Source organism: Ceratocystis lukuohia (assembly GCF_044167205.1).
Source record: "Ceratocystis lukuohia strain C4212 chromosome Unknown Supercontig5_pilon, whole genome shotgun sequence".
Lineage (NCBI taxonomy): Eukaryota > Fungi > Ascomycota > Sordariomycetes > Microascales > Ceratocystidaceae > Ceratocystis > Ceratocystis lukuohia.
Window position 1 is genome coordinate 341,181 of NW_027263524.1, and position 25,105 is coordinate 366,285.

At 48.2% G+C, this 25,105-nt stretch overlaps 10 protein-coding genes across 10 annotated transcripts; 4 read left to right on the plus strand and 6 right to left on the minus strand.

Moving 5' to 3' along the window:
- Window positions 1-322: 322 nt before the first annotated feature.
- On the plus strand, window positions 323-1,523 carry HOO65_050092 (uncharacterized protein; the record flags this gene model as incomplete). The annotated part of the gene is made up of 3 exons (XM_071003433.1): window positions 323-692; window positions 758-855; window positions 915-1,523. 3 exons carry the CDS (start codon window positions 323-325, stop codon window positions 1,521-1,523), a joined length of 1,077 nt encoding a protein of 358 aa, XP_070858151.1.
- An 876-nt stretch (window positions 1,524-2,399) lies between these two features.
- On the minus strand, window positions 2,400-3,869 carry HOO65_050093 (Importin beta-related nuclear transport receptor; the record flags this gene model as incomplete). Its single annotated transcript, XM_071000779.1, has 1 exon — window positions 2,400-3,869. The coding sequence occupies one exon, from the start codon at window positions 3,867-3,869 to the stop codon at window positions 2,400-2,402; it is 1,470 nt and encodes a 489-aa protein (XP_070858152.1).
- A 161-nt stretch (window positions 3,870-4,030) lies between these two features.
- HOO65_050094 (Importin beta-related nuclear transport receptor) lies at window positions 4,031-6,885 on the minus strand (the record flags this gene model as incomplete). The annotated part of the gene is made up of 2 exons (XM_071003171.1): window positions 4,031-4,420; window positions 4,708-6,885. The coding sequence occupies 2 exons, from the start codon at window positions 6,883-6,885 to the stop codon at window positions 4,031-4,033; spliced, it is 2,568 nt and encodes an 855-aa protein (XP_070858153.1).
- A 1,280-nt stretch (window positions 6,886-8,165) lies between these two features.
- HOO65_050095 (Endonuclease/Exonuclease/phosphatase family protein) lies at window positions 8,166-12,005 on the plus strand (the record flags this gene model as incomplete). The annotated part of the gene is made up of 3 exons (XM_071003111.1): window positions 8,166-9,602; window positions 9,662-9,674; window positions 9,784-12,005. 3 exons carry the CDS (start codon window positions 8,166-8,168, stop codon window positions 12,003-12,005), a joined length of 3,672 nt encoding a protein of 1,223 aa, XP_070858154.1.
- Window positions 12,006-12,037: 32 nt separating this feature from the next.
- On the plus strand, window positions 12,038-13,336 carry HOO65_050096 (putative double-stranded RNA/RNA-DNA hybrid binding protein; the record flags this gene model as incomplete). Its single annotated transcript, XM_071000780.1, has 1 exon — window positions 12,038-13,336. The coding sequence occupies one exon, from the start codon at window positions 12,038-12,040 to the stop codon at window positions 13,334-13,336; it is 1,299 nt and encodes a 432-aa protein (XP_070858155.1).
- A 625-nt stretch (window positions 13,337-13,961) lies between these two features.
- On the minus strand, window positions 13,962-15,168 carry HOO65_050097 (uncharacterized protein; the record flags this gene model as incomplete). The annotated part of the gene is made up of 3 exons (XM_071003431.1): window positions 13,962-14,552; window positions 14,633-14,733; window positions 14,799-15,168. The coding sequence occupies 3 exons, from the start codon at window positions 15,166-15,168 to the stop codon at window positions 13,962-13,964; spliced, it is 1,062 nt and encodes a 353-aa protein (XP_070858156.1).
- Window positions 15,169-16,683: 1,515 nt separating this feature from the next.
- Window positions 16,684-17,897, minus strand: HOO65_050098 (uncharacterized protein; the record flags this gene model as incomplete). Its single annotated transcript, XM_071003426.1, has 3 exons — window positions 16,684-17,304; window positions 17,364-17,410; window positions 17,528-17,897. 3 exons carry the CDS (start codon window positions 17,895-17,897, stop codon window positions 16,684-16,686), a joined length of 1,038 nt encoding a protein of 345 aa, XP_070858157.1.
- Window positions 17,898-20,216: 2,319 nt separating this feature from the next.
- Window positions 20,217-21,429, minus strand: HOO65_050099 (uncharacterized protein; the record flags this gene model as incomplete). The annotated part of the gene is made up of 3 exons (XM_071003428.1): window positions 20,217-20,837; window positions 20,897-20,994; window positions 21,060-21,429. 3 exons carry the CDS (start codon window positions 21,427-21,429, stop codon window positions 20,217-20,219), a joined length of 1,089 nt encoding a protein of 362 aa, XP_070858158.1.
- An 830-nt stretch (window positions 21,430-22,259) lies between these two features.
- Window positions 22,260-22,706, plus strand: HOO65_050100 (putative double-stranded RNA/RNA-DNA hybrid binding protein; the record flags this gene model as incomplete). Its single annotated transcript, XM_071000781.1, has 1 exon — window positions 22,260-22,706. The coding sequence occupies one exon, from the start codon at window positions 22,260-22,262 to the stop codon at window positions 22,704-22,706; it is 447 nt and encodes a 148-aa protein (XP_070858159.1).
- A 972-nt stretch (window positions 22,707-23,678) lies between these two features.
- On the minus strand, window positions 23,679-24,879 carry HOO65_050101 (uncharacterized protein; the record flags this gene model as incomplete). The annotated part of the gene is made up of 3 exons (XM_071003434.1): window positions 23,679-24,263; window positions 24,344-24,444; window positions 24,510-24,879. The coding sequence occupies 3 exons, from the start codon at window positions 24,877-24,879 to the stop codon at window positions 23,679-23,681; spliced, it is 1,056 nt and encodes a 351-aa protein (XP_070858160.1).
- Between the last annotated feature and the right edge of the window lie 226 nt (window positions 24,880-25,105).

Genomic DNA, 25,105 nt, shown 5'->3' on the forward strand with positions numbered 1-25,105 from the left:
GTCTTCAACACTAAAGAGTCAACACGTGATTGTGTGGTATTTCAATCTAGGCCCTAATACCACATCGAGAACCAGCTGCTCCAGTTATATCTTGAGTAACTGCCTGACGTTGATGGCAGTTACGTGTTCCCCAATCTATACGTGTTTATATCTTGCTGACTCCTATGCTTCACAACCTCTTCCCTATTCAACTCTTTCTTGTTATCCTGATCATATCGCTCCGCTGTAAACACGAGATCAACTTTGAATTCAATATTCAGTACAACAATCCAAGGCTCAATCTCGACGTTTCCAAACTTCACCAATACACACGGTTTTCAAAATGGAGGACATCCCAGAGCTTTCTGTTGCTGTGCACATCATCGAACAACTCTCAGACGCACACCGGAAGCTCATTATTAGCATTGTTATGTTGGTCGCGAGCTTGCTTGGGAGTGGCGATGGAGAAAACATTGTCTATGGCTTTCAAGCAGCGATGCAGCGATACCACAATAACTGTGTCCAGAGCTGGCCAAAATTCATCGATCGCATTGCGGAAAGAGGATCAATATGGAAGCAGTGGGAGCGGATGATGCCTGTTGAACCATTTGGAATAGCCATCGCCATGACAGCCAATTGGGATGTCATCCATGGGCTTCCATTGGAACGGCTTGTGAAAAGCTTTGAATGCACCTTCGACATGTGCAGAATGTGTAAGCTTTCGACATTCAAATATTCATATGAAGGGTCATAACAATACTGACATCTTGGATTGCAGGGTTTTGCAAGCCTGTTAGTTCTGCTCAGTTTGCATCTCTTACTACTCCAGCCACCCCACGTGCAACCAGATCAGGTTACCAGACAACAATCAAGAATGTAAGAATAAGCAATACTCGACTTGCTCTTTTTGCCATGAATACCAAAAGTTTGTACAGTTGCTTACATCTTCTCATCAGATTCGCCAACGTGACGGAGAGATATGTCTTGTGTCTAGGCTTCAGGAACCGGTCGAAGTGTGCCACATTGTCCCCTCGTCAATCATTGGTCAAAAGCTTGCTACATTCAAGGAGTTTGTTAGAGGCTTTTGCCCTGACTTGCTACCTCGAGTTCAGCAGCTTTTCCCTGGCACTGACACTGATATCGCCGAAAACCTGATGTGCCTCACTCCAACACTCCATGCGTTTTGGGGAGCTGGGTTGTTTGCTTTGGAGCCAGTGTCATCTTCTTCTGACTTTGTTACGGTTCGATTTTGGTGGATGCACGACTTGCTCCGTCAAATTTCAGTCAACTTGCCTCGTCTGGGTCCAGCCCTTCGCCGATTCTACTACTCTCACAATGGCCTGCAAATATTGACAGGCGACATTTTGGAGTTTAGATCACGTGGACGCATCCCAGCCCCGGATTTTACTCTACTCAAGGTCCAGTACTTGATGCAGATCATGGGGGTACTATGCGGGGCTGCCGAGCCAGATGACGACGAACAGGAAGTGGATGATGGTGATGTTGATGCTCTGCAGACAGAGTCTAGTACCTTGACATTGTAAGAGGATGTTCAAAAATTATTCTCCACTGAAGGTCAAGTCTTGGGTAAGCAGCAACAGATGGTCCAATATGTTTGCTGCTCGTGTATATGATGATGAGGATGAAGGAAAACAGGCAAGAGAAAGGTGTCCAACACATTCCGATATCTTTCGCTTAGGTGAAATTCATTGTTTCTAAAACAAGGATGAACTGCATTCGTTATTCTCTACCTCAATATCCTCCATATCTCTATCGCGCGTTACATGCTTTCATCCTGCGCAAGTTTCTCATTCTTTTTCCCACTTCAGCCGTGGTGATGACAACTACTGCATGTGAAAATGTACTTTGGCCCTCATGGAATGAAAACTAATAACTTTGTATCTTGTAAATTGTCATGAAATCCCTTATATCAATGCAACTCTTCCTCTTCGTTGTATACCAAGGACTTCGACCATGAGTGATCTATATTTACGTTCACACTCACGTGTTTTTCTCTGTAGCATGGTACGTTGATATTCCGACAAAAGCCTCCAACAGCGTTGGAAACCATTCTTATTAGACAGGGCTGGCTCTACCATGGTCCTGTCTTGACTCCTGGCATAATATCCAAAGGTAAAGAACTCCAGAAACACCCGTGTCTTGATACAAGAAGATGGCAGGCTGGCATTACATAACTTCACCAGATGGGTGGACTCATGACCACATTGGAGTTCAATGGCTTGAAACAGTCCATTTGCCTCAAACCAAGCCCAACAGCGACACCGATTCCAGTTTAATCATTCCAGATGGCCATGGGAGTCATGCAATGGTAATATCTTTGTTTACCTGGCTAGAGGCACTCTTTTGGTGTTGTGCAGTACACGGGCAGGGCTGCCCTGAGGCCTCAAGCTGTTGACTACTCAGTTGATGTTTGCTGTCGTTCTTTCTATGTGCCCCTTGAACAGCAGGTTGGTGTCGATGTCAAGTCCCAACCATCTCATTGATTTCTTTGCTGGTGTAGCCCCTATCGCTATCCATGCGTTTTCTTTCTCTGTTCGCATGAGCTCCTGTAGGCCCTCGCCCGGCCTGATGCAGTTTCGGCTTTCTGGTGCGCTGTATGCCCCTATCAGTTGAAGTGTCCCCTGCGTTGTTTTTATACGGATAGGGCACAGGTCCGGGTGGGCCGAGTGCTCTTTTTCCCGATGGGTTCGGCTCCCGCAGAGCCTGCATCTCGGAGGTGCTTTGCAGCCTGTGGTGGGGTGCGCTTCCCAGCAGGTGCGGCATAAAGGTAGGGACGGGATCCTGCACCTTTTGACTTGTGCCGCAGCGCTGCTTCCCTCGAATTTCATGGCCGAGGGGAGTGTCTTGCCTTCCGGCAGGTCGATGGCGACGCGGAGGGTGGCGTCCTTGTACTTCTCCGCCTCAATCTGCCACTTGATGGCCTTGACTTGTCCACCGGTTTGTCGTGCAATTTGTCCGGTGAACCATTCCTCATTCTTTGTGGGCATAGGGCCCTTGTCGCTGAGCACGTAGAAGTCGCCCAGGCCGGTTATTCGTGCATGGGTCCACTTGTTGTCTATTTCGCAGACCTTTGCACCGTAGGCTTCCTTCGCTCTTTCCATATTTCTTTCGGTTGCCTTGCCTTGTTCCGTGTAGAACGCCCAGCCCGAGTTCACTTTCTTGACTGCGAACTCTTTGGGCGTTCCCCCGAAGATCTTTGCCAGCTCCGTGCTTATGGTCTCCTCCTTGGTTGTCACGGGTCCCCGGACGAAAACCCGCACTTTCTTTTCGACCTTCTTGGGGGATTTGGGTCCCGTTTTTTCCTTCAGTGTTACGGGTGCACTGGCTCTTCCATTAGCTTGTTTGGCTACCGAAGCGTAAGACAATTTGCCCTTTGGCTTGCTTTGTTCCGCTTCATGACCTCTTTCCTTGGTCACTTTGCTTCCTGCGTTGCCTGTGGGCGGGGCTCCCTGCTGTGCGTTGCTGACCGCCGTTCTAAAGACGGCGGATACGCTGCTGGCCAGCATTTTCACTACTGAATCCCCTTTTGCCATTGCTATGGCTTGGTTGCATATTTCCGGGATTCTTTCGGCCATCCAGAGGAGTGCGTTTGCTTGCAGTTCCGCCTGTTTCCTTTGGGCTGCAATGTACTTGTGGGCCAGGGAGAGGTTGCGCTCGCGTTCGGTGGTCCTGCCGCTTTGTTTTCCTTTCATCGGCTCTTGGTTGCCGGGTTGCCTTGCTTCCGTCGAGGATTCCTCCTCTCCTTCGGCTTCCGTCTGCCCAGTTTCCTTTGTCATCGCCAGATCAATGATCTCCATCATGGTGACATCGACCTGGTCCTCGGCAGTGCGCGCCATGCTGGCGCCGTCTGGTGCGCCCTCGCACTCCATGTCTTCAGTGTCTTTTGTAGTCGTTGGTTTCTTTGTTGTAGAGTAAGAATAAGGGCTGCTTAGGGTTACCTCCTTTTTCCTGGAGTTGAAGGAGGGAAGTCTTTTGACTTAACCTGTATCGTGCGCCACGCAACACCCCCCCTTCTGCCGTAGGTAGAGGTTCACTCGATCACGATCGACTCATGTGGAGGTTTGTCAGGATCCAAGCCACCGGAGAGCACCTTGTTGTACTTTTTGGTGAGGGGGGCCGACAGTGGCTTAGTTAGGGCGTCTGCTATTTGGTGCCTGGTGTCCACGAGCTCGAGGGCAACAGATCCATCAGCAACCTTTTCTCGGATATAGAAGTGGTCGGCCCTAATATGCCTTGTGGCCCGCGATGTAGCGTCCGTCCGGTTCGCTGTGGTAAGGGATCCCTTGTTGTCTGCGAAGCCTGTGATCTCAATGTCGTGTCCTGTTTGAGTTGCGAATGATTTCATGAACATTGCTGCTGCCATAGCGTCTGACATAGCAATGAGCTCGGCTTCAAGCGTGCTTCGTGCAACGACGTTTTGCTATCGTAAAACCCACATGACAGGACCTCCAGCTAAGTATATGACAAACCCTGTAGTAGATCTGGCGTCGGGACCGTCAACCCAAGTCGAGTCTCAGTACATGTAGGCCTTTATGGGACCGGTGACATGTTTCTGTGGAGCTGTGTAGGTTATCTTCAAGGACTTGATGGTGTTCATGTATCTTAGTAAGTGCGTGAGCATTCCGTCGTGCGAGATTCTTGGATTGTTGAATGCTGACACCAGTCTGCTCAGCGCTGGTGAATGTCGGGTCTTGTCATGACACGCACATACATAAGACGCCCAACAAGTCTTCTGAAGCGGTGATCTATTAGTGTGTCCTGCCACGGGTTTGATGGCGGTAGCGGAGCCGGGGTTTGGCTTGGCTGGCATTGGTTCATGCCTGCTTCTTCCAAAATGCTGTCGATGAGTATTATCTGGTCAAGCTCGATAGAATTGGGGTTGAAGCCTAACGTGACACCCAGAAGCCATTTTGGGGTTTCTGTCAGTTCGCCATGGAATCTGTCCATCAACTTTCTTTCAAAGCGTTTTACAGCTTCCTCATTGGGTCCATCGTAGAGAAGGTCATCTATGTGGGTGCATACTGTGATGTCTAGGCTTTCATTCCGATATGCTGCTAGATCGCAGGGTACCTGTTTGAAACCCGTGTACATAAGGTATTGTTTCATGACCTTTTGCCACTCATGGCCACTTTGCTCAAGCCCATATAGCGTTCGTTTGAGCTTTATGACCATACCTGTTTTGTAGCCAAGGTGATCGCTGATGTGTGGATTCCGTTGGAAATAGTCTTCCAGTTCCTTTGGCACAGAGACGTAGGCGTCCTCTTGTATGATCCCGTGAAGGTATGCGGCTTTGATATCAAATTGCCTGAGGACTCGGCCCTTCATGACAGCGGTTGCCATGAGAATCCTCCAGGAATCTGAGTGGGATGTTGATGCAAATGTTTGGCCGTAGTCGAAACCTTCACGTTGCATATCGCCTCTTGCCACGAGTCGTGCCTTGTAGCGACCATGTGTTTTGATACGGAATACCCATCTCAGCCTAATGAGTTTCTTGTCAACTGGCTTGTCGGTGAACTCGAAAACATTGTACGATAGCATCGTCTCTATTTCCTTGTCCGTGGCATCTCGCCACTTGTCGCTCATTGCCAAAGCCTGCTTGGGCGTTGAAGGGTCAGAAAAACTAGAAAGTGTAGACAGTGTGACCTTCAAATTGGACTCAGGCATATGCATGATCACGACACCTTTCTTGTACGCTACAGTTGATCCGTTTCCAGTCATTACTTGAGTATTGCATTTGACTACGCTACCCTCAACAAAGTCCCCCTCATGACAGATGGCATGCGTGGTTGCCCTAGTGTCGGCAATCCATGTCAAGCATCTATTGTCAATAGAGTTAGTATTTGGGCTGGCATCGTCAATTGCTAAACACTCAGCGGTGATGTAATGGATGTGTCGTTTTGGGGTGGTGAACATACCAATGCCTTCGTCGTTCTCATCATCCAGAGCGTGAACGCTGGAGTTAGTGTTCTTGCCTTGATTCTGCTGCCGACCGAGCGCTCTTTTGGAGCTGATCTTGACATTGATTTTGGCATTGATCTTGGCAGCGTCGCGCGGTTTAGAACATTGATTGGAGTGATGACCTGACTCGTCGCAGTTGTAGCACGATCCCCCTCTTCGTCCAGCAGTGGCAGAGGTACGCTGTTCCCTGTTTTGTCTGGGGATGGGTGCTTTCTTGTATTTCGGGAACTTAGTCACCATGTGAACTGTCTCGAGGAAAACAGACCAAGACTTGTGCACAATGAGATGAAGGTAGAGATCGGGAAATTTCGCCGAAATGACTACCCGCAGGTTGGTAACCTTGTACTTCTCGTCCAGTTTCACCCCCAGGGATGTAGCCTCGTCGGCTAGGTTCTCGTACCTGTCGACCATTTTGGACAGGGATTCTCCAGGAAGGAAGTCGAACTCCCTCAACCTCTCAGCGTAGTCGTCTTCAGAATGCTGTCTGGAGCCGATGGTGGCGGCCCGTAGGATATCGATGGATTCCTCGAAGTCCTCGCAGTCCAGGCCTTTATTCTGGAGTTTGGTGGATAAAGCCATGTGCATTTGTCTTAACAACCGGGTGTGGGTTGCTGAATCGAGATACTTGAGATCCTCAATCTCTAAACACAATTCTCTTAGCGCGTACTGTACGTTCTTGAACCATGCGGCCCAATTGGTAGCAGAAGAGAGAACTGCATGTGACGGGACGGTGAAGGACCAGTGAAGCTCACCGAGTTTTGCTATCGTTACTCCTTTCGCCCTTTGGCGACTGGCTTCTCTGGATAATTGGTCATCAGCCTGGGTGGCTGGAGTGTGTTCGAATTTTAGTTTGAGTCTGTTTAGCTCCTCGCGGAGCTGCGATATCTCAGACGCATCGCTTGTTGGGATGTCTGTTTGCTTTTCCATGCTGTCAACTTCTGAACGGCTAGAGCAATCTGACGATGATGATGATGGTACTACAGAGGGCGCCGAAATAGGGGTCTGTGTCGGGATTTGTCCTTGTGAAATGACTCGTGAGGGGGATCTGCTAAGCATCGCCTGCGTTGGTAAGATCGATATTTCTCGCGTTTGTTCGGGGAAACGCAGGCTAATAACCTGTAGAATAGATAATAATGTTTGAATCAGTTGATTTATTGAAGGTATTACTTCTACACTACGTCCTTGGACTTTATCCCTTTTGTATTGTCCTCATGAGCACTATATAAAGGGAATGAATTCCAAGGACGTAGCGTAGAGGTACCACCTTTTGTAGAATAGATCTTAATGTTTGAATCAGTTGATTTATTAAAGGTGTTACTTCTACACCACGTCCTTGGACTTCATTGCTTTGATATAGTGCTCATAAGGATTCATGAGGGGTATGGGTTGTGGGTCCAGCGTCACATGACAGTTTGACCCTGACCCCACTCGAAGATACTTACGAAGCGTCAGCGTCGGAAGTCTGTCACTGAGTTTCCATCCTCCTTTGTCAAGCATTAAGAAGCAGAAGAATCGACATACATTTTATGATTGCTATTCATATGAGTCTACCGTATCCATATGCATCTACGTGGGTGATTATAGCGTTCTGTTTACTGCGGTCAATAGTTGTAGGGTGACAACTGCGGTCAACCCTATCATGGATATTCAGCCACAAGAGATATGAAAAGGTGGGGCGTGATGTGGGACGCCACTTAACAAGTATAGTGCGCCACGCAACACCGTTAATAAATCAACTAATTCCGTAGGGATCTGGCCAATAAGCTGGTTAGAAGCGGACCTGCCAGAAGGAAGACTCCGGCTGAAGTCCGGATGAACCGATAAGAACCAACCCATTATCGGGAAGGTCTCCATATAAGGATAGGGGTAACGAAACTTGGGAATGAGGAGAAGGTAGATCTGTAAGAAAACATATTTGGAATTACTGGACCCATATTCTCACAGATTCAAAGATTAAGATCAATTCTATGGTAAGGAATATTGTAAAATGGGGCTGGTCCGACTGTATGATTGGCTGAATTGTCCTCAATATGGTGATGTGGTTGCTTGGATTACTTGGTTAGTGGGTCTTGAAACCAACAACAGGAAGAGGGGTTAACCCTAAGCAACCCTTGAGAAACTCAGCAAAGTAGTGTACCAAACACACACAAAACACACACGAACGGCCGAAAGGCGACAACGACGGAGACCAGAGCAGCGGACAAACGATGTCCAGTCTGCTGAAGAGTCTCGAAGCGCGAGACCGCGCTTTCGAGAAGCGCAGGGATACAGTCGCAAGGCTGATTATACCCCTAATGGAGAGTTTCGAAGCGCAATGCGAGCGTGACGAAGATAAGGAGACGGCACAAGTCGTCAAAAGAATGATCCTCTCGAGAGCAGAGGAGGCTATGGACTACGTCCTGACGGGACGTGAGGGAGGCTGGCAAAACCGGCCCGCGGGCGAGCCCGCAAAGAATGCCCATGAAAGACAGGGCAGAACAGTAGAGAAACTGCCAAGCGCCGCAACCAAGAAGGCCCCATCCTTCGCGGACATGGTGAAGAAACCAGCAATGAGGCCAGCAGACACCCAGGATGCGGCTAGAAAAACCAAGTCCCACGAGGCCGCCAATCAGGGCGGTGAATGGCAGACTGTCACACACCGCAAGGCAGGCGCGAACGCCCCCACTGGGCGCTACTCACAGCCAGCGGCCCGCCAGGACAACAGAGTCCTGGTAAGAGTTAGCGCAGACAATATGATGCGCGACTGCGAAAGCGTTCTGATGTCAGCCAGTCTGAGGGAACTAGACCCTGAGCTGAAGAAAGCCCTGAAGGACGTGCAGAAGACCAAGAGTGGATTCGCACTACTGGCAAACAAGGACGGTCGCTCTACTCTGCTAGAGAAGAGCGACAAGATAAAGAACTACATCGGACCAGGCACCGAGGTAGTGCAGGCAGTCAACACAGACGCCTACCTGATTGGCCCGATCGAACGCTACCTGAATGGAGGCGGCCGGGCAGTGGAAGTCAGCGAAGAGATCATTGGCGAGTGCTTCGCGCAAGCAACTCGAGTAACCCCGGTCTACATGACCTCGAAGTCCAGGGGTAATGAGAAGACTTTCATCGTCAAAATCCCGGCAGCTGGCACAAAGGTCCCGAGGCAACTGAGGATGGGCTCGAGGCTCATTCCGACCCGCCTCCTGGCCGAAAAATGCTCTAGAGCACAGCTGTGCAAACACTGTGGCTCGAGCGAACACGAAAGCAGCAGACACCCTAAATGCTGCGGGGCAGAGCACGAATGTGTATCGGTCTGCTTCATCTGCCGCGGCCCACACCCAGCAGACTCCAAACAGTGCCCCCTTCGGAAAAAGGGATCCACACCAGAGGAGAGGCGGACAATCAGGAAGGCGCAACAGGCGCTCACCGCAGAGAAGAAGAAGGCCTGCCCAAAGGCTGGACAATCAGCGCAGACACAGGTGGTGGACCTGATGGAATGCACCGAAACCCAGGCTGAGAGCTCTGAAACGGAGGACCAGTCAGAAGAAGAGGGAGACGCCCCAGTCGCGAGTGCAGGCGACAAGAGGAAAACCGCGGGGAAAGCCAGATGTGACTTCTCCTTCAGAGCTCCCACTGCCCTCCCAGCACTGAGGAAATCCTCGCGAAAGAAGGTGAGGAAGGAAAACCAGACCAAAGTCTAATCTATGAATATAGACAAAAGACACTCTAGGAGGAAGCTGGAGGTTTGGCAGTTCAATGCACACAAAGGACAGAAAAACCAACAGACCCTGATAGAAGAGGCTGGAAGAAGAGGGGTAGACGTGGTATGCATACAGGAACCATACATAACAGGTCCCCCAGGAGAACAGACATCGGTCAGAGACCCAAGGTACAAGCTCATGATCCCTCAAGGAAGGAGCGAAGACCCAAGGGCTCTGACCTACACCAAGAAGACAATAGCAGCCACGATAGTCCCTATCGGTGGAGGCGGACACCAGGACGCGATGGTGGTGGAACTTGCAGGGCAGGGGCTACACATCGCAAATGTGTACAACGCAAACCCAGGAGACCCAGAAAGGGGGATAGCGTTGAAGAAGACACAGGAAGCGCTCAGGGGCAAGAAAATGCTACTCTGCGGAGACCTGAATATGCACTCACAGCTGTGGGACAGCAAGAAGGAAGACTCAAGCGACTGCAACCAGATCCATGATTGGATGGAACAGGAAGCAGTGGTTTTGCTCAACGAGACAGATGACAACACCTGCTTCTCGAAGAAGACGTCTCCCTCGGTAATTGATCTGGCCTTTGCCTCGGACTTACTCCTTGGCCAGAGCAACTGCACCACCAGAGTACTGAAGGATCTCAACTGCGGGAGCGACCACCTCCCACTAGCAACGACAGTCGAAAATGTGAAAGTGGACGACATTGTCAGGGCTACCCGATACAACATGACCAGACTGGACGCGGAAGCTTTCAAGAAGGCATGCTCAAGGGAAGCCGCCATGCTGGGGGGGAGGGAACCCACCGGAGAGAAAGAAATCGAGAGTCTCGCAGTCGACCTGACCAGGATGATGACGAGAGCACTCAACCGAACGGCACCCAGAGCCCTGGGTAAAGGGACGGGGAAAAGATGGTGGACCCAACAATGCGCGGAAACTGTCAGGGAGATGAGAGTGGCCTGGGGGAGGACGAGAGAGGACGGCTACTCAGATGCGAGCTTTGAGGTATACAAAGCGAAGAGACGACTCTTCCAAGCAGCCATTCGCATTGCGAAGAGGGACCAGTGGAGGAGGATGGTAGAGGACCTGACAGAGGCAAAGGACGTGTTCAGACTTGTCAACTGCCTGAAGGCGCCGAAGACGGACAACGGGCTCCCGCCAATCATGTACCAGGGCAGCCCAATCCACTCGCCACAGGGAAAGGCAGAGGCGCTCTTGGACACACATACTCAGCCAGCTGAGAACGGAGTGCAAGGCACCGAGGAAGCGAACCCAAGGGCGCGGCACTGGGATTGCCCTACCCGGGAAGAAGTCAGGGAAGCGGTCTTCCACGCTGGGAACACTGTACTGGGAGAAGATGGCATCCCAAACACAGCCTGGAAGACAGCATGGCCTTCCCTCGCTGAGCCAATAACAAAACTGTTCGGCTTATGTATGGAGCTAGGATACCACCCCAAGATTTTTAAATCGGCAACTTTGGTGGTTATCCCGAAGCAGAAACCGGACAAGTCGCACCCGAGAAGCTACAGGCTGATCTCACTCCTGTCAACCTTGGGGAAGAGCCTGGAAAGGATGGTAGCCAGAAGACTTGCTGCGCAAGCAGTGGAGCTGAACATCATCCCACAGAACTATGCCTCAGCAGTCCCGAGGAGGGCCGCTACGGACCTCACATGGAAATTGGCGGATGTTGTCATCGGCGAATCGAAAATACGAAAGATCACATCAGTTGTCACCTTCGACATAGAAGGAGCTTTTGATGCGGTTAGGAAAAACAGGCTGGTGACACGTCTGAGAGAGCAGCGATGGCCAGAGTCTCTGTGCAAATGGGTAGGTTCTTTCCTGACGGATAGGCGTGTCAGCCTCTCGGTCGAAGGAGGGCTCCCAGTGGAGAGAGAAGTGGGAGGCAGTCTGCCACAAGGATCTCCAGTCTCCCCCATACTGTACATGCTGTACATGGCGGAACTCTTCAAGAAGCTACCCAGCCTGGGATACGCAGATGATGGTCTGATATATGTTTCGTCGCCATCAGTCCAGACCAACATTATCACGCTGCAAACCTACATGACACACGCGGTGGAGTGGTGTAGGGAAAATGAGCTGAGGATCGACTGGAGTAAGACAGGAGTCATGCACCTGTACACCGGCCGCAAACTCCCGAGCATGAACACAGGACTTCGACTCCCAAACGGGACAACGCTGAGTCCAATGCAGAAAATGAAGTGGCTCGGCGTCATTTGGGACACCAGCCTCAACTTCAAAACACAGTGCCAAGAATTGGCGACCAAGGCACGCAAGACAGCAAACGTGCTGCGCCGCATCAGTAGAGTCCACAGCGGTGCACCCCGAATTCAGTAATGCAGGCAGTGAGAGCATGCATGCTACCACAGATGACGTATGCGGCCACCACCTGGTTCCCCAGAGCCAGCAAGACCAGCATGGGCATTTTGGAGAAGGTTCTCAGAGAAGGCTTGCGAGCCGCTGTACCTGTCTTCAAAACGACAAGCAAGAAGTGCCTCTACAGATTCGCAGCTTTCCCGAACATGGCAATCATTTGCCAGGACATGCTGCGGACAGGAGGGATACGGGCTTCAACATGCAATGCAGACCACCCTCTGTACTGGACGACGATTGACGGGAGCATCGATGAGGCAAAGGCCCTGTTACCACACCCGATCAGGGACTCGACGAAACTCCGGCCAGAACAGGAAGGTCCAGCCGAGTCGCTGGCAGAGAAACTGAGCAAAGAAGAGGCAGCCGAGGCTCACCTGGACCTGCTCAGCAAGGAGTCACAAGAGACGATCTGGGCCTACTCAGACGGCTCACGTAACAGTGATGGAGACACTGGAGCAGGCTGGGCTGTCTACTTCCGGGGCAAAATACTCGCACAGGGCAAGGGCTCATGCGGCAGATACAGAGAAGTGGCGGATGCGGAAGCGATTGCTGCCCTAAAGGCAGTCAGAGCGGCCGCTGAAGTCGCCCCCTCACAAGCAGAAGGCCTGAACCTATGTGTCGACAATTTGGGAGTGGTAAAGCGGATTGGCCGGAGGATGCAAAAACCGGGCACTTCGCAGCTTGCGATAGACGAGATCCGCCGCACCCTCGCAAGATGGCAAGGCGGATCAGACAACCTGGCCCTGGATAAGCCGGTGGGCAAGGTGCACTGGGTCCCAGGACACTGCGAAGTCCCGGGCAATGAAGCAGTCGACCAGCTGGCCAAAGCGGGTTGCAAGAGCGAAGACCTTCTGGTCCCAAAGGCCACAATGTCACTAACGGCAGCAAGAAGGTGGAGGAATGAAGCCTTTAAAGCCGACTTCCGAAACTGGATGAAAGAAAACTGCCCAAAGATCAAGCACCTCGGCGGAGCGCTGAACTGGCCGAGACCATACGACATCGGCTGGATGAAGGGGCTACACAGAGGCACAGTCGCCCGGATCCTGGCAGCGCGCTCCGGACACGGCGACTTCAAAGAGTATCACGTGCGGCTCAACCACAGGAACGCAGAATTACACTGCCCAGTCACAGGGTGCGATCAGGCCAAGACCTTTACCCACCCATGGGAATGTCTAGGCAATGAGAAGAACCTGTCCATGAGATTTGTACGAAAGCTCCTCACAGGAGACAAGAGCTGCAGATATCTGGCAGGGAAACTAGACCCTAAGTGGAGGGTGTTCCGCATTGGGACGTGAGAGAGGACGGTGTGGGAGAAGGTGATCTGCCGGGAGAGGGAGGGTGGAGGTACGAGTCTGTTTTTCTTTGCTACTTTTCTTTTGCATTCTTTCTACGCGTTGTTCACTGTTTTGTTTCTCTGTTGGATGATTGGTGTTTGATTTTGTTTTCGTTCTTTCCTTCCTTTCTTTGTTTTCTTCTTTTTTTTTTTTTTTTTTTTTTGCCTTTTGTACTTTAACCACGGTAGAGTGGAAACGAGCAACAAGGTAACTTGGGAGCAATTGCGCTTCGCTCGCCAAAACTCTATAGTGAACCTTGCAGAGGGTTAATTTCTGTCCGGTAACCAGTCCGGCGTCGTTTGATCTCTGTGATTCCCGTAGACGTTAAATATATTCAAGTTCAAGTTCAAGGGTCTTGAAACTTATAGGTGCTAATAGGAATTCTATAAAATATTGGCACATTTCATTCATGTTGTAGAAACAATGGCTTCCTGCTGAGCAATAGATATCGGAATACTTTGAACAGAGTACTCTTCCATTTTATATCATCCTCCCTATGACATATATGAGTGACAGATATGTTGGGCATGCCCTGTTGGTGCTTGGCTAGAGTCTGATTTTCAGAAGAAGATGATTTCTAAATATCCTATTGCACTGTCAAGGCTCCATATCCTTCCTGGAGAGCATCAAAATCAACATCGTCTTCTTCCTGTTCGTCGTCATCTGGCTCAGCAGCCCCGCATAGTACCCCCATGACCTGCATTAAATACTGGACCCTAAGTAGAGTAAAATCCGGGGCTGGGGTGCCTTGATGCGATCTAAACTCCAAAATGTCGCCTGTCAATATTTCCAGGCCATTGTGAGAGTAGTAGAATCGGCGATAGGCTGGACCCAGACGAGGCAATCTGACTGAAATTTGACGAAGCAAGTCGTACATCCACCAAAATCGAACGGTAACGAAGTCAGAAGAAGATGACACTGGCTCCAAAGCGAACAACCCAGCTCCCCAAAACGCATGGAGTGTTGGGGTGAGGCACATCAGGTTTTCGGCGATATCAGTGTCAGTGCCAGGGAAAAGCTGCTGAACTCGAGGTAGCAAGTCAGGGCAAAAGCCTCCAACAAACTCCTTGAATGTAGCAAGCTTTTGACCATTGATAGACGAGGGGACAATGTGACACACTTCGACCGGTTCCTGAAGCCCAGACACAACACATATCTGTCCGTCACGTTGGCGAATCTGATGAGAAGATATTAGCAATTGTACATGTCAATGGTGGTTGTGGCAAACAGAGTGCGCAGAACATCGCTTTTTCTCACCTCGTTGATTAAACTCTGATAACCAGATCTTGTTGCACGTGGGGTGGCCGGAGTAGAGCTATACACAGGCTCAGCAGAAGCAACAGGGGGCTTGCAAAACCCTGCAATCCAAGACGTCAGTATTGTTATGACCCTTCATATGAAAGTTTGAATGTTGAAAGCTTACACATTCTGCACATGTCGAAGGTGCATTCAAAGCTTTTCACAAGCTGTTCTAATGGAAGCCCATGGATGACATCCCAATTCGCTGTCATGGCGATGGCGATTCCAAACGGTTCAACAGGCATCATCCGCTCCCACTTCATCCATATTGATCCTCTTTCCGCAATGTGATTGATGAATTTTGGCCAGCTCTGGACGCGGTTATTGTGGTATCGCTGCATCGCTGCTTGAAAGCCATAGACAATGCGTTCTCCATCGCCACTCCCAATCAAGCTCACAACCAACATGATAATGCTAATAATGAGCTTCCGGTGTGTGTCTGGGAGTTGTTCGATGATTTGCACGGCAACAGAAAGCTCTGGGATATCCTCCATTTTGAAAACCGTATGTATTGATGGAGTTTGGAAACTTAGATGTTGACCCCTGGACTGTTGTACTTGACAGTAAATACAGTTAATTGAAATTCCATCCCAGGTTTACTGTGAAGTGAGATGATCGAAATAGCAAGAGAGGGATGAACATGGAAGGATATGTGAAGAATAGGAGTCAGGAAGATCAATAATGTTGATTAATAAGGTTAAATATTGCATGCAAAACCATGAGGACAGACGGAAACTAGTAGTTGCCAAATAAAGACTAAACCATGTGGGGTCTGTAATGTGCCATTGGCGATGACATTGGCATCTTACAAAAGTGCAGGATGACTTTTCACCATCTATTTACATGGCAGTCTGAGTATGGGTACTTTTGCAGGTCTTGATTGATGCTCTCCTTTTAATCTTTAATCCTATCATCACTCACAAGTACGTACACAGATTGTGACTCATATCATAAGACTCCAAATATTCGTCATCAGATTATCGATGGAAGTGCCTCTTGTCTTTGAGTATAGGCCCAGCACTATGGCAATGCAGTAAGTGACCTATGTTCCTGGAGAAATATCACACACTCTCTAGTTCTGCGCAACACAACATTTCATTAAACATTCATACAGTTATCCTGTGCATTTGTGGAACAGGATGCACAAGTACTACATCTTCCCAGTCAGAATATCCATGTTTATTTGCATTGGCCTGCATTAAATTTGCATTCCAGCTATTGCTTTTTCATCGTAAGCCGATCATATCATGATGGGCTGACGTCATGAGTTGTTAATAGCGCAGGACTCGACTGATGAAAATTGGGTATCCAAACGAACTAGAATGCTGACGAGATGGTAGATATCGTCAGATTTTAACGCCAAGACAGACGTCATGAATACTAAAATATGATGTGACATCATCACCGTCGGCAAAGGCTGACATACCACTTCGTAAATGGCAGGTTTGTAGATGGACTAGTGATTTCATGAGAAAGACTGGCAGGCCATGTTTTTGAAAACATAATTGTAACTGCTTTGACTTTCTTTCCATCCAAATTAATCAAATGTTAGTGATTCTTGCATCTTGATGGCTGCTAATCAGTGATTGTACATTTGGTTATACAGTCCGGGCCAGTGGGACGTAATTTCTGTTCATGGGATTGAAAATTGCCAATGCCCTATTTTCACGTTGGTGACTGTAAATCAAGGTGCACAGTAAATGGTATTGTCAAGAGATCACAAGACAGCTGCAGTAGTATTCAAAGACGAAGAAGGTTCCAATGATTGAAGATAACAAAAACTACACGAGACAAGTATGAGCAGGCCAAAAAGAGACAGAAAGAAACGTACTTCATCCGCGTTGGAGAAATGATGGCTTGCCCCTAAGCGAAAGATAACGCAAGGCCCTGGACACCTTCCTCTTGCTGTTTTTGTCTTGGTCCTCGTCGTCATGTACCCTAGTTACAACCATGTTAGGCACTATATGTTCCTGCTTACCCAGGGCTCGACCTTCTGTAGAGGATGATTTCTAAACACCCTCTTGCATTGCCAAGTCATGACACCCTGTCTGCAGAGCATCAACATCACCATCTTCCTCTTCCAGTTCGTCCTCATCTGGCTCAGCAGCCCCGCATAGTACCCCCATGATCTGCATCAAGTACTGGACCTTGAGTAGAGTAAAATCCGGGGCTGGGATGCGTCCACGTGATCTAAACTTCAAAATGTCGCCTGTCAATATTTGCAGGCCATTGTGAGAGTAGTAGAATCGTCGATGGGTTGGACTGGGACGAGGCAAGTTGACCGAAATTTGACGGAGCAAGTCGTGCATCCACCAAAATCGAACCGTAGCGAAGTCAGAAGAAGATGACACCGGCTCCAAAGCAAACAACCCAGCTCCCCAAAACGCATGGAGTGTTGGAGTGAGGCACATCAGGTTTTCGGCGATATCAGTGTCAGTGCCAGGGAAAAGCTGCTGAACTCGAGGTAGCAAGTCAGGGCAAAAGCCTCTAACAAACTCCTTGAATGTAGCAAGCTTTTGACCATTGATTGATGAGGGGACAATGTGGCACACTTGGACCGGTTCCTGAAGCCCAGACACAAGACATGTCTCTCCGTCACGTTGGCGAATCTGATGAGAAGATGTCAGCAACTGTACAAATTTTTGGTATTCATGGCAAAAAGAGCAAGTCGAGTATCACTTATTCTTACATTCTTGATTGTTGTCTGGTAACCTGATCTGGTTGCACGTGGGGTGGCTGGAGTAGTAAGAGACAGAGACTGTGCAGAACCAACAGATTTACAAAACCCTGCAATCCAAGACGTCAGTATTGTTATGACCTTTCAAAAAAAAGCTTTCAATGCTAAGAACTCACACATTCTGCACATGTCGAAAGTGCACACAAACCTTTCGAAAAGGCTATCAATTGGAAGCGCATGGATGACATCCCAATTGGCTGTCATGGCGATGGCTATTCCAAATGGTTCGACATTGCCTATATCTTTCCACCTCTCCCATAAACTTTCCCGTTCCAAAATATGATTGATAAACATCGGCCACCTCTGCTCGAGGCTATCTTGACAACGCTGCATAGCTCTTTCAAAACGCAGGACAATGTTGACTCCGCCGCGACTCTGAAAGAACCCCAATACCAACATAATAATGCTGACAAGTAGCTTCTGCTGTGAGTGTGGGAGTTTTTCGATTTGGTGCATTGGAATAGAATGTGCTGGGATGTCTTCCATCTTGAAGAATTAAATGTATTGATAGACTGCTGGAATGTGAAAATTGGGACTTGGATTGTTGAATCAAATGGTAAATTGAAAGTCGATCACAGATTTACCATTAGGCGAGGTTATCGGGAAAGGAAGAGAAAGTTCAGTTTGAAACAAGATCTGAAGCGTGGGAGAAGGCCAGGTTCTAAACAAGTATACACTGAAGACCACGTAACTCTTGTCAACATCAGGCAGTTACTGAAGATATAACTGGAGCTGCTGGTTCTCGATTTGGTATTAGGGCCTAGACTGAAATACCACACAATCACGTGTTGACTCTTTAGTGTTGAAGCCTTTTCGCACTTTCCGTATAGGTACCGATCTCAGTAATTTTTGTAGGCGATATTCTCCCAGTCGCCAAGTCCATCGTCACCTGTCATACTTCTTTTGTTGCCTCTTACTAGGAGCATGAAGTTCTAGCTTTGTTGTTAGTTTTCGGGATTTCAACATCTTTCTTGCTCCGTATCGATTTGGCAAAGACATGCACGGGGATTGATCAATTTTGCTATCGCCACTCCCAAGCATATTCACAACGAACATAATAATGCTGACAAGTAGCTTCTGCTGTGAGTGTGGAAGTTGCTCGATTCGGTCCATTGGTATGGAATGTGCTAGGATGTCCTCCATCTTGAAGAGTTACATGTACCAATAGACTGCCTGGATGTCAAATTCGAGACTTGTATTGTTTTACCGAATGGTAAATTGAACGTCAATCGCAGATTTACCGTCAGGTGAGTCGATCCAGAAACCAAGAGAAAGTTGAATATGAAACAAGATCCCAATCGTAGGAGTAGACAAGGTTGTGATGATGCAAAGATTGGAGAACAGGTAACTCTTCTCAGGATTGGGTAGTTACTCAAGATATATATGCAAAGCTGGTGGGTCTTTATTTGGTCTGAAATCCAAAAAAGTCACATGTCGACATTTAAGTTTTGAAGCTTTTTAGCAGTTTCCAGGTAGTGACCCAGTAAGTGATATTATTAGACGATTTTCTTCTAGTCGCTAAGTCTATGGTGATTGTGATACTTTGTCTGTTGACTCTGACTGGGAGCATGGAATTCCACTCATTCATCTTATTTTTCGTTTTTAGTTTTCAACGTTTCATCATGTTCCTTGCTCAACACGGATTTGGCAAAGGCATGCCTGGGAATTGATCAATTTTGCCGGGGAAACATGATGCATTATGTCGCTGTGGCAAATAACAACTTTTTCAAAAGTTCACACTGTTGCTCTGTGCATGAAAAAACACAAAAGAATGACACAGCTTTTCATAGCCTGGCTCAGCATCTTCACAATATTCTTCGCTTGGTCAATGCAACACTTAATCTCGGTTTAAAATTCTTTCACTTGGAGCTGATCAAGCCATGATGGCCCTAGATTACTAGTCCCCAGTGCTGGAACATTTGACTTGAGGACAATGGGAGATGAAACCCACAGAAATGACACTCACACAGTTACACAAACCTACACTCAGAGGCAAGAATGTTGCGTGGCACACTATGTTAGGGTTTGCAACCCATAGAGGCTTTGCCTAGGGCCTTCTCCCTAGACGCAATCCCCCGGAAACGGCCTATCCATTGGAACATGTCTTGGACGCAATCACCGGAAACAGCCTATTCATTAAGGCCTCTCTCAGACTATCCCCCGGAATGGTCCCGGTGGTCTACACCTTCAGCAAGAAGTAGTCCCCCGTTCCATCAGTATAAAGTAGCGTAGAACCCTCCATCAACTGTAGTATTAGATAGTTCTTGCTTCTTCAACGATTGTTTCTGTTCTTATGCCAATACATCCATTAGTTTGATTCGCTCCCTCACATTTATAGAGTCAATAAAGAACAAAAGTGTTAGGTCTTTTCAACAGTTCATCTAACATTGAACTTGAATTTAATGTCTACTGGAATCACAAAGATCAAACAATGCATAATGGTTCGCTTCATCCAACATTTCATCCAACATCCTTTATACAATAGCCATAGTACAATCAAATACGGAGTACATGACGTCATCATAATATTGCAGCCAGCCGGAGGCTAAGCTTGAAACATAGATAAACGTGTAGAGGTTAGATCTTGCAAACGGATGACATACGTACTAGGGTATCCAGGAACAATGAAAGACAGGACTCGATTGACGTTGCACAAGGGATGGCCTACCCCTGCTAGCAAAATATAGCAATGCTTTCGATACCCCCCCCCCCTCATGGCTTTTTTGCCCTGTTTCTCGCCGCGATGTACATTAGTGTTTGATATGCTGGCCACTTCCTGGCCTCGGCTATGCTTGAAGACATAATCTAATTGTTGTCTTGCATTGCCTGGGCGCCATACTGTGTTTGTAGAGCATCAACATCACCATTGTCTTCTTCCTGTTCGTCCTCGTCCGGCTCAGCAGCCCCGCATAGTACTCCCATGATTTGCATCAAATACTGGACCTTGAGTACAGTAAAGTCCGGGGCTGGGATGCGTCCACGTGATCTAAACTTCAAAATGTCGCCTGTCAATATTTGCAGGCCATTGTGAGAGTAGTAGAATTGGCGATGGCTTAGACTCAGACGAGGCAATCTGACTGAAATTTGACGAAGCAAATCGTCCATCCACCAAAACCGGACAGTAACGAAGTCAGAAGAAGATGACACTGGCTCCAAAGCAAACAGCCCAGCTCCCCAAAACGCATGGAGTGTTGGAGTGAGGCACATCAGGTTTTCGGCGATATCAGTGTCAGTGCCAGGGAAAAGCTGCTGAACTCGAGGTAGCAAGTCAGGGCAAAAGCCTCCAACAAACTCCTTGAATATAGCAAGCTTTTGACCAATGATTGACGAGCGGACAATGTGGCACACTTCGACAGGTTCCTGAAGCCTAGACACAAGACATATCTCTCCGTCACGTTGGCGAATCTGATGAGAAGATGTAAGCAACTGTACATATTTTTGGTATTCATGGCAAACAGGGCAAGTTGAGTATTGCTTATTCTTACATTCTTGATTGTAGTCTGGTAACCTGATCTCGTTGCACGTGGGGTGGCCGGAGTAGTAAGAGATGCAAACTGCGCAGAACTAACAGGCTTCCAAAACCCTGCAATCCAAGATGTCAGTATTGTTATGACCCTTCATATGAAAGTTTGAATGTCGAAAGCTTACACATTCTGCACATGTCGAAGGTGCATTCAAAGCTTTTCACAAGCCGTTCCAATGGAAGTCCATGGATGACATCCCAATTCGCTGTCATGGCGATGGCTATTCCAAATGGTTCAACAGGCATCATCCGCTCCCACTTCATCCATATTGATCCTCTTTCCGCAATGTGATCGATGAATTTTGGCCAGCTCTGGACGCGGTTATTGTGGTATCGCTGCATCGCTGCCTGAAAGCCATAGACAATGTCTTCTCCATCGCCACTCCCAAGCAAGCTCGCGACCAACATAATAATGCTAATAACGAGCTTCCGGTGTGCGTCTGAGAGTTGTTCGATGATGTGCACGGCAACAGAAAGCTCTGGGATGTCCTCCATTTTGAAAACCATGCGTATTGGTGAAGTTTGGAAACGTCGAGATTCAGCCTTGGATTGTTGTACTGAATATTGAATTCAAAGTTGATCTCGTGTTTACAGCGGAGCGATATGATCAGGATAACAAGAAAGAGTTGAATAGGGAAGAGGTTGTGAAGCATAGGAGTCAGCAAGATACAAACACGTATACATTGAGGAACACGTAACTGCCATCAACGTCAGGCAGTTACTCAAGTAATTACTGAAGCTGGTGCTCCTCGATTTGGTATTAGGGCCTAAGCCTGTGACTGTTAATTTGGCGTTAGGACCAACACTGCAATACCATAAAACCACGTGTTGATTGTTTGGTATTGGTGCCTTTTGGCAATTTCTGCGGAGGGACTTTTGTGAGTCATTTTTGTCGACGATATTCTGCCAGTGGCTAAATCCGTCATCATCTGTCACAGTTTGTTCATAGACAGTTACTGGCAATATCACACTCTAGTCCCTCATGATATTTTCGTTTTAGTTTTCCTGATCTCATCATTCAACATCCAGACTTGCTCAACAAAGAATAGCAAGACACGATTTGGACCTACTAAGATGGTTCATGCAACATCAATGGATACATTTGGGCAGGCCGGACTACCTACTACGGAGGCAAGAATCAAGAACTAGCACAGGACAGCAGCTCGCGTGGCAGAGGCAGAGAATCTGTGCATCTTGTTGCGATTTCTACCCTAGTTGAACGTAAATCGTTCCATACAAGCAGACGGGCCAAGTCCGCATATGGAGAACTTGGGACTTGTAAAGCACATGGATAGTTAGTAGAAAAGCCTAGTACTTGATAGCTCATGCAGAGATCCGCCACACAGAATCCCGGCAGACACAGGGAAGTGGCGGATGCAGAAGCCATTGCTGCCCTTAAGGCAGTTAGAGCTGCTACTGAAGTCTCCCTCCCACAAACAGAAGGCCTGAATCTGGGTGTCGACAATTTGGGAGTGGTAAAACGGATCGGCCGGAACATGCAGAAACCGGGCACTTTGCAGCTTGCGATAGACGAGATCCGTTGTGTCCTCGCAAGATGGCAAGGTGGATCCGACAACCTGACCCTGGAAAGGCCAGCCCGCAAGGTGCACTGGGCCCAAGCACACTTTGAAGTCCTGGGCAATGAATCAGTCGATCAGCTGGCCAAAGCGGGTTGCGAGAGCGATTACCTCCTGGTTCTAGTGGCAACAATACCACTGACGGCAGCAAGAAGATGGAGGAACGAAGCCTTGAAAGCGATCTCCCTTCGCTAGATAAAAGGTATCATGAACCGTAGTAGTTTCCTCCAAACAGGCGGTGTTAAATAATTTTACCTGTTCTGGGTGTTACGCCTGCGTCTATGATACGGCAGTTGTAACGCTGCAGCTATTGACCACAGTAAACAAGCGCTATAATCACTCACGTTGATGCATATAGATACGTGAGTCTCGTATGAATAGCTATCCTAAAAATGTATGTCGATTCTTATAATTCTCAAAGCTTGATGAAGAAGGAAGCATACTCTGTGACAGACTTCCGAAGCTGGCGCTTCGTAAGTCTATCTCAGGGCGGGGTCAGGGTCCGACTGTCATGTGTGACCCTGGACCCTAAGGCACACAACCCTAAAACCTACAAACTTCAATTAGAGCTAGTGGGTGTAACTTGAAATAGGAATCCAGAAACAAGGGAGTTGATAAAGACGTTTGCTAGGGGTGTTTGTCGCATCTTCTTACCAGGTGAACCTGCCTGGCCATTTATAGGGTTGTCTTCCCATTGCGTCTTTAGGCATTGTTCCTATATATCTTGGTGTGGAGACTTTGGGGTGCGTAAGGATCCTGACCTTAGCCTTACGTCTGTGACAACAGTCCTCCAAAGTCACGATGTCCTGAATTGTGCGTTGGCGAGAGCACGTTGAAACGATGCTGTATTTGAAATTATTAGGGCAATGAATAAGACCCCAATAGACCAAGTATGGCACAAATCAAGTGCGGAAGATAAAATGATAAAGTGAATATCTTGTGCTTTAAGAGGCCCCAACGATCCGAAATGACGGTCTCCTTAATACACGTTGCAGGACTGATGGATTGCCTCCGGGATAAAGATATTGGAAAATCAACGACGCCTTCCTCTTGCCCTACAATCCTTCATTCGCTCCGTGACCTGCATTAGTAGTGGATGAGTTGGGTAACCGCCTGATGATGCCCGGGCGAAGCTCCAGCTCTGGTAGATGATCTATGAACATTCTGCTACGTTTTGAAGCTGTCATACCGTGTTTGCACACCCTCAAAATCACCATCTTCTTCCTGTTCGTCCTCGTCTGGCTCAGCAGCTCCACATAGTACTCCCATGATCTGCATCAAATACTGGATCTTGAGTAGAGTAAAATCCGGGGCTGGGATGCGTCCACGTGATCTAAACTTCAAAATGTCACCTGTCAATATTTCCAGGCCATTGTGAGAGTAGTAGAATTGGCGATAGGCTGGACCCAGACGAGGCAAGTTGACTGAAATTTGACGAAGCAAGTCGTACATCCACCAAAATCGAACCGTAACGAAGTAAGAAGAAGATGATACCGGCTCCAAAGCAAACAACCCAGCTCCCCAAAACGCATGGAGTGTTGGAGTGAGGCACATCAGATTTTCGGCGATGTCAGTGTCAGTGCCAGGGAAAAGCTGCTGAACTCGAGGTAGCAAGTCAGGGCAAAAGCCTCCAACAAAGTCCTTGAATGTAGCAAGCTTTTGACCATTGATAGACGAGGGGACAATGTGACACACTTCGACCGGTTCCTGAAGCCCAGACACAATACATGTCTGTCCGTCACGTTGGCGAATCTGATGAGAAGATGTTAGCAATTGTACATGTCAATTGTGGTTGTGGCAAACAGAGTGCGCAGAACATCGCTTTTTCTCACCTCGTTGATTAAACTCTGATAACCAGATCTTGTTGCACGTGGGGTGGCCGGAGTAGAGCTATACACAGGCTCAGCAGAAGCAACAGGGGGCTTGCAAAACCCTGCAATCCAAGACGTCAGTATTGTTATGACCCTTCATATGAAAGTTTGAATGTCGAAAGCTTACATATTCTGCACATGTTGAAGGTGCAACTAAAGCTTTTCACAAGCTTTTCCACTGGAAGCCCAAAGATGACATCCCAATTCGCTGTCATGGCGATGGCTATTCCAAACGGTTCAACATGCATCACCTGTCGCCACTGCTTCCATATTGATCCTCTTTCCGCAATGCGATCGATGAATTTTGGCCAGCTCTGGACACGGTTATTGTGGTATCGCTGCATCGCTGTTTTAAAACCATAGACAATGCCTTCTCCATCGCCACTCCCAAGCAAGCTCGCGACCAACATAATAATGCTAATAATGAGCTTCCGGTGTGCGTCTGAGAGTTGTTCGATGATGTGCACGGCAACAGAAAGTTCCGGGATATCCTCCATTTTGAAAACCGTATGTATTGATGGAGTTTGGAAACGTAGATGTTGACCCTTGGAGTGTTGTACTTGACAGTAAATACAGTAAATTGAAATTCAATCTCAGGTTTACTGCGAAGTAAGGTGATCGACATAGAAAGAGAGGGATGAACATGGAAGGAGATGAGAAACATAGGAGTCGGGAAGATCAGTAATGACGATTGATAAGGTTACATATTGCATGTATAGCCAC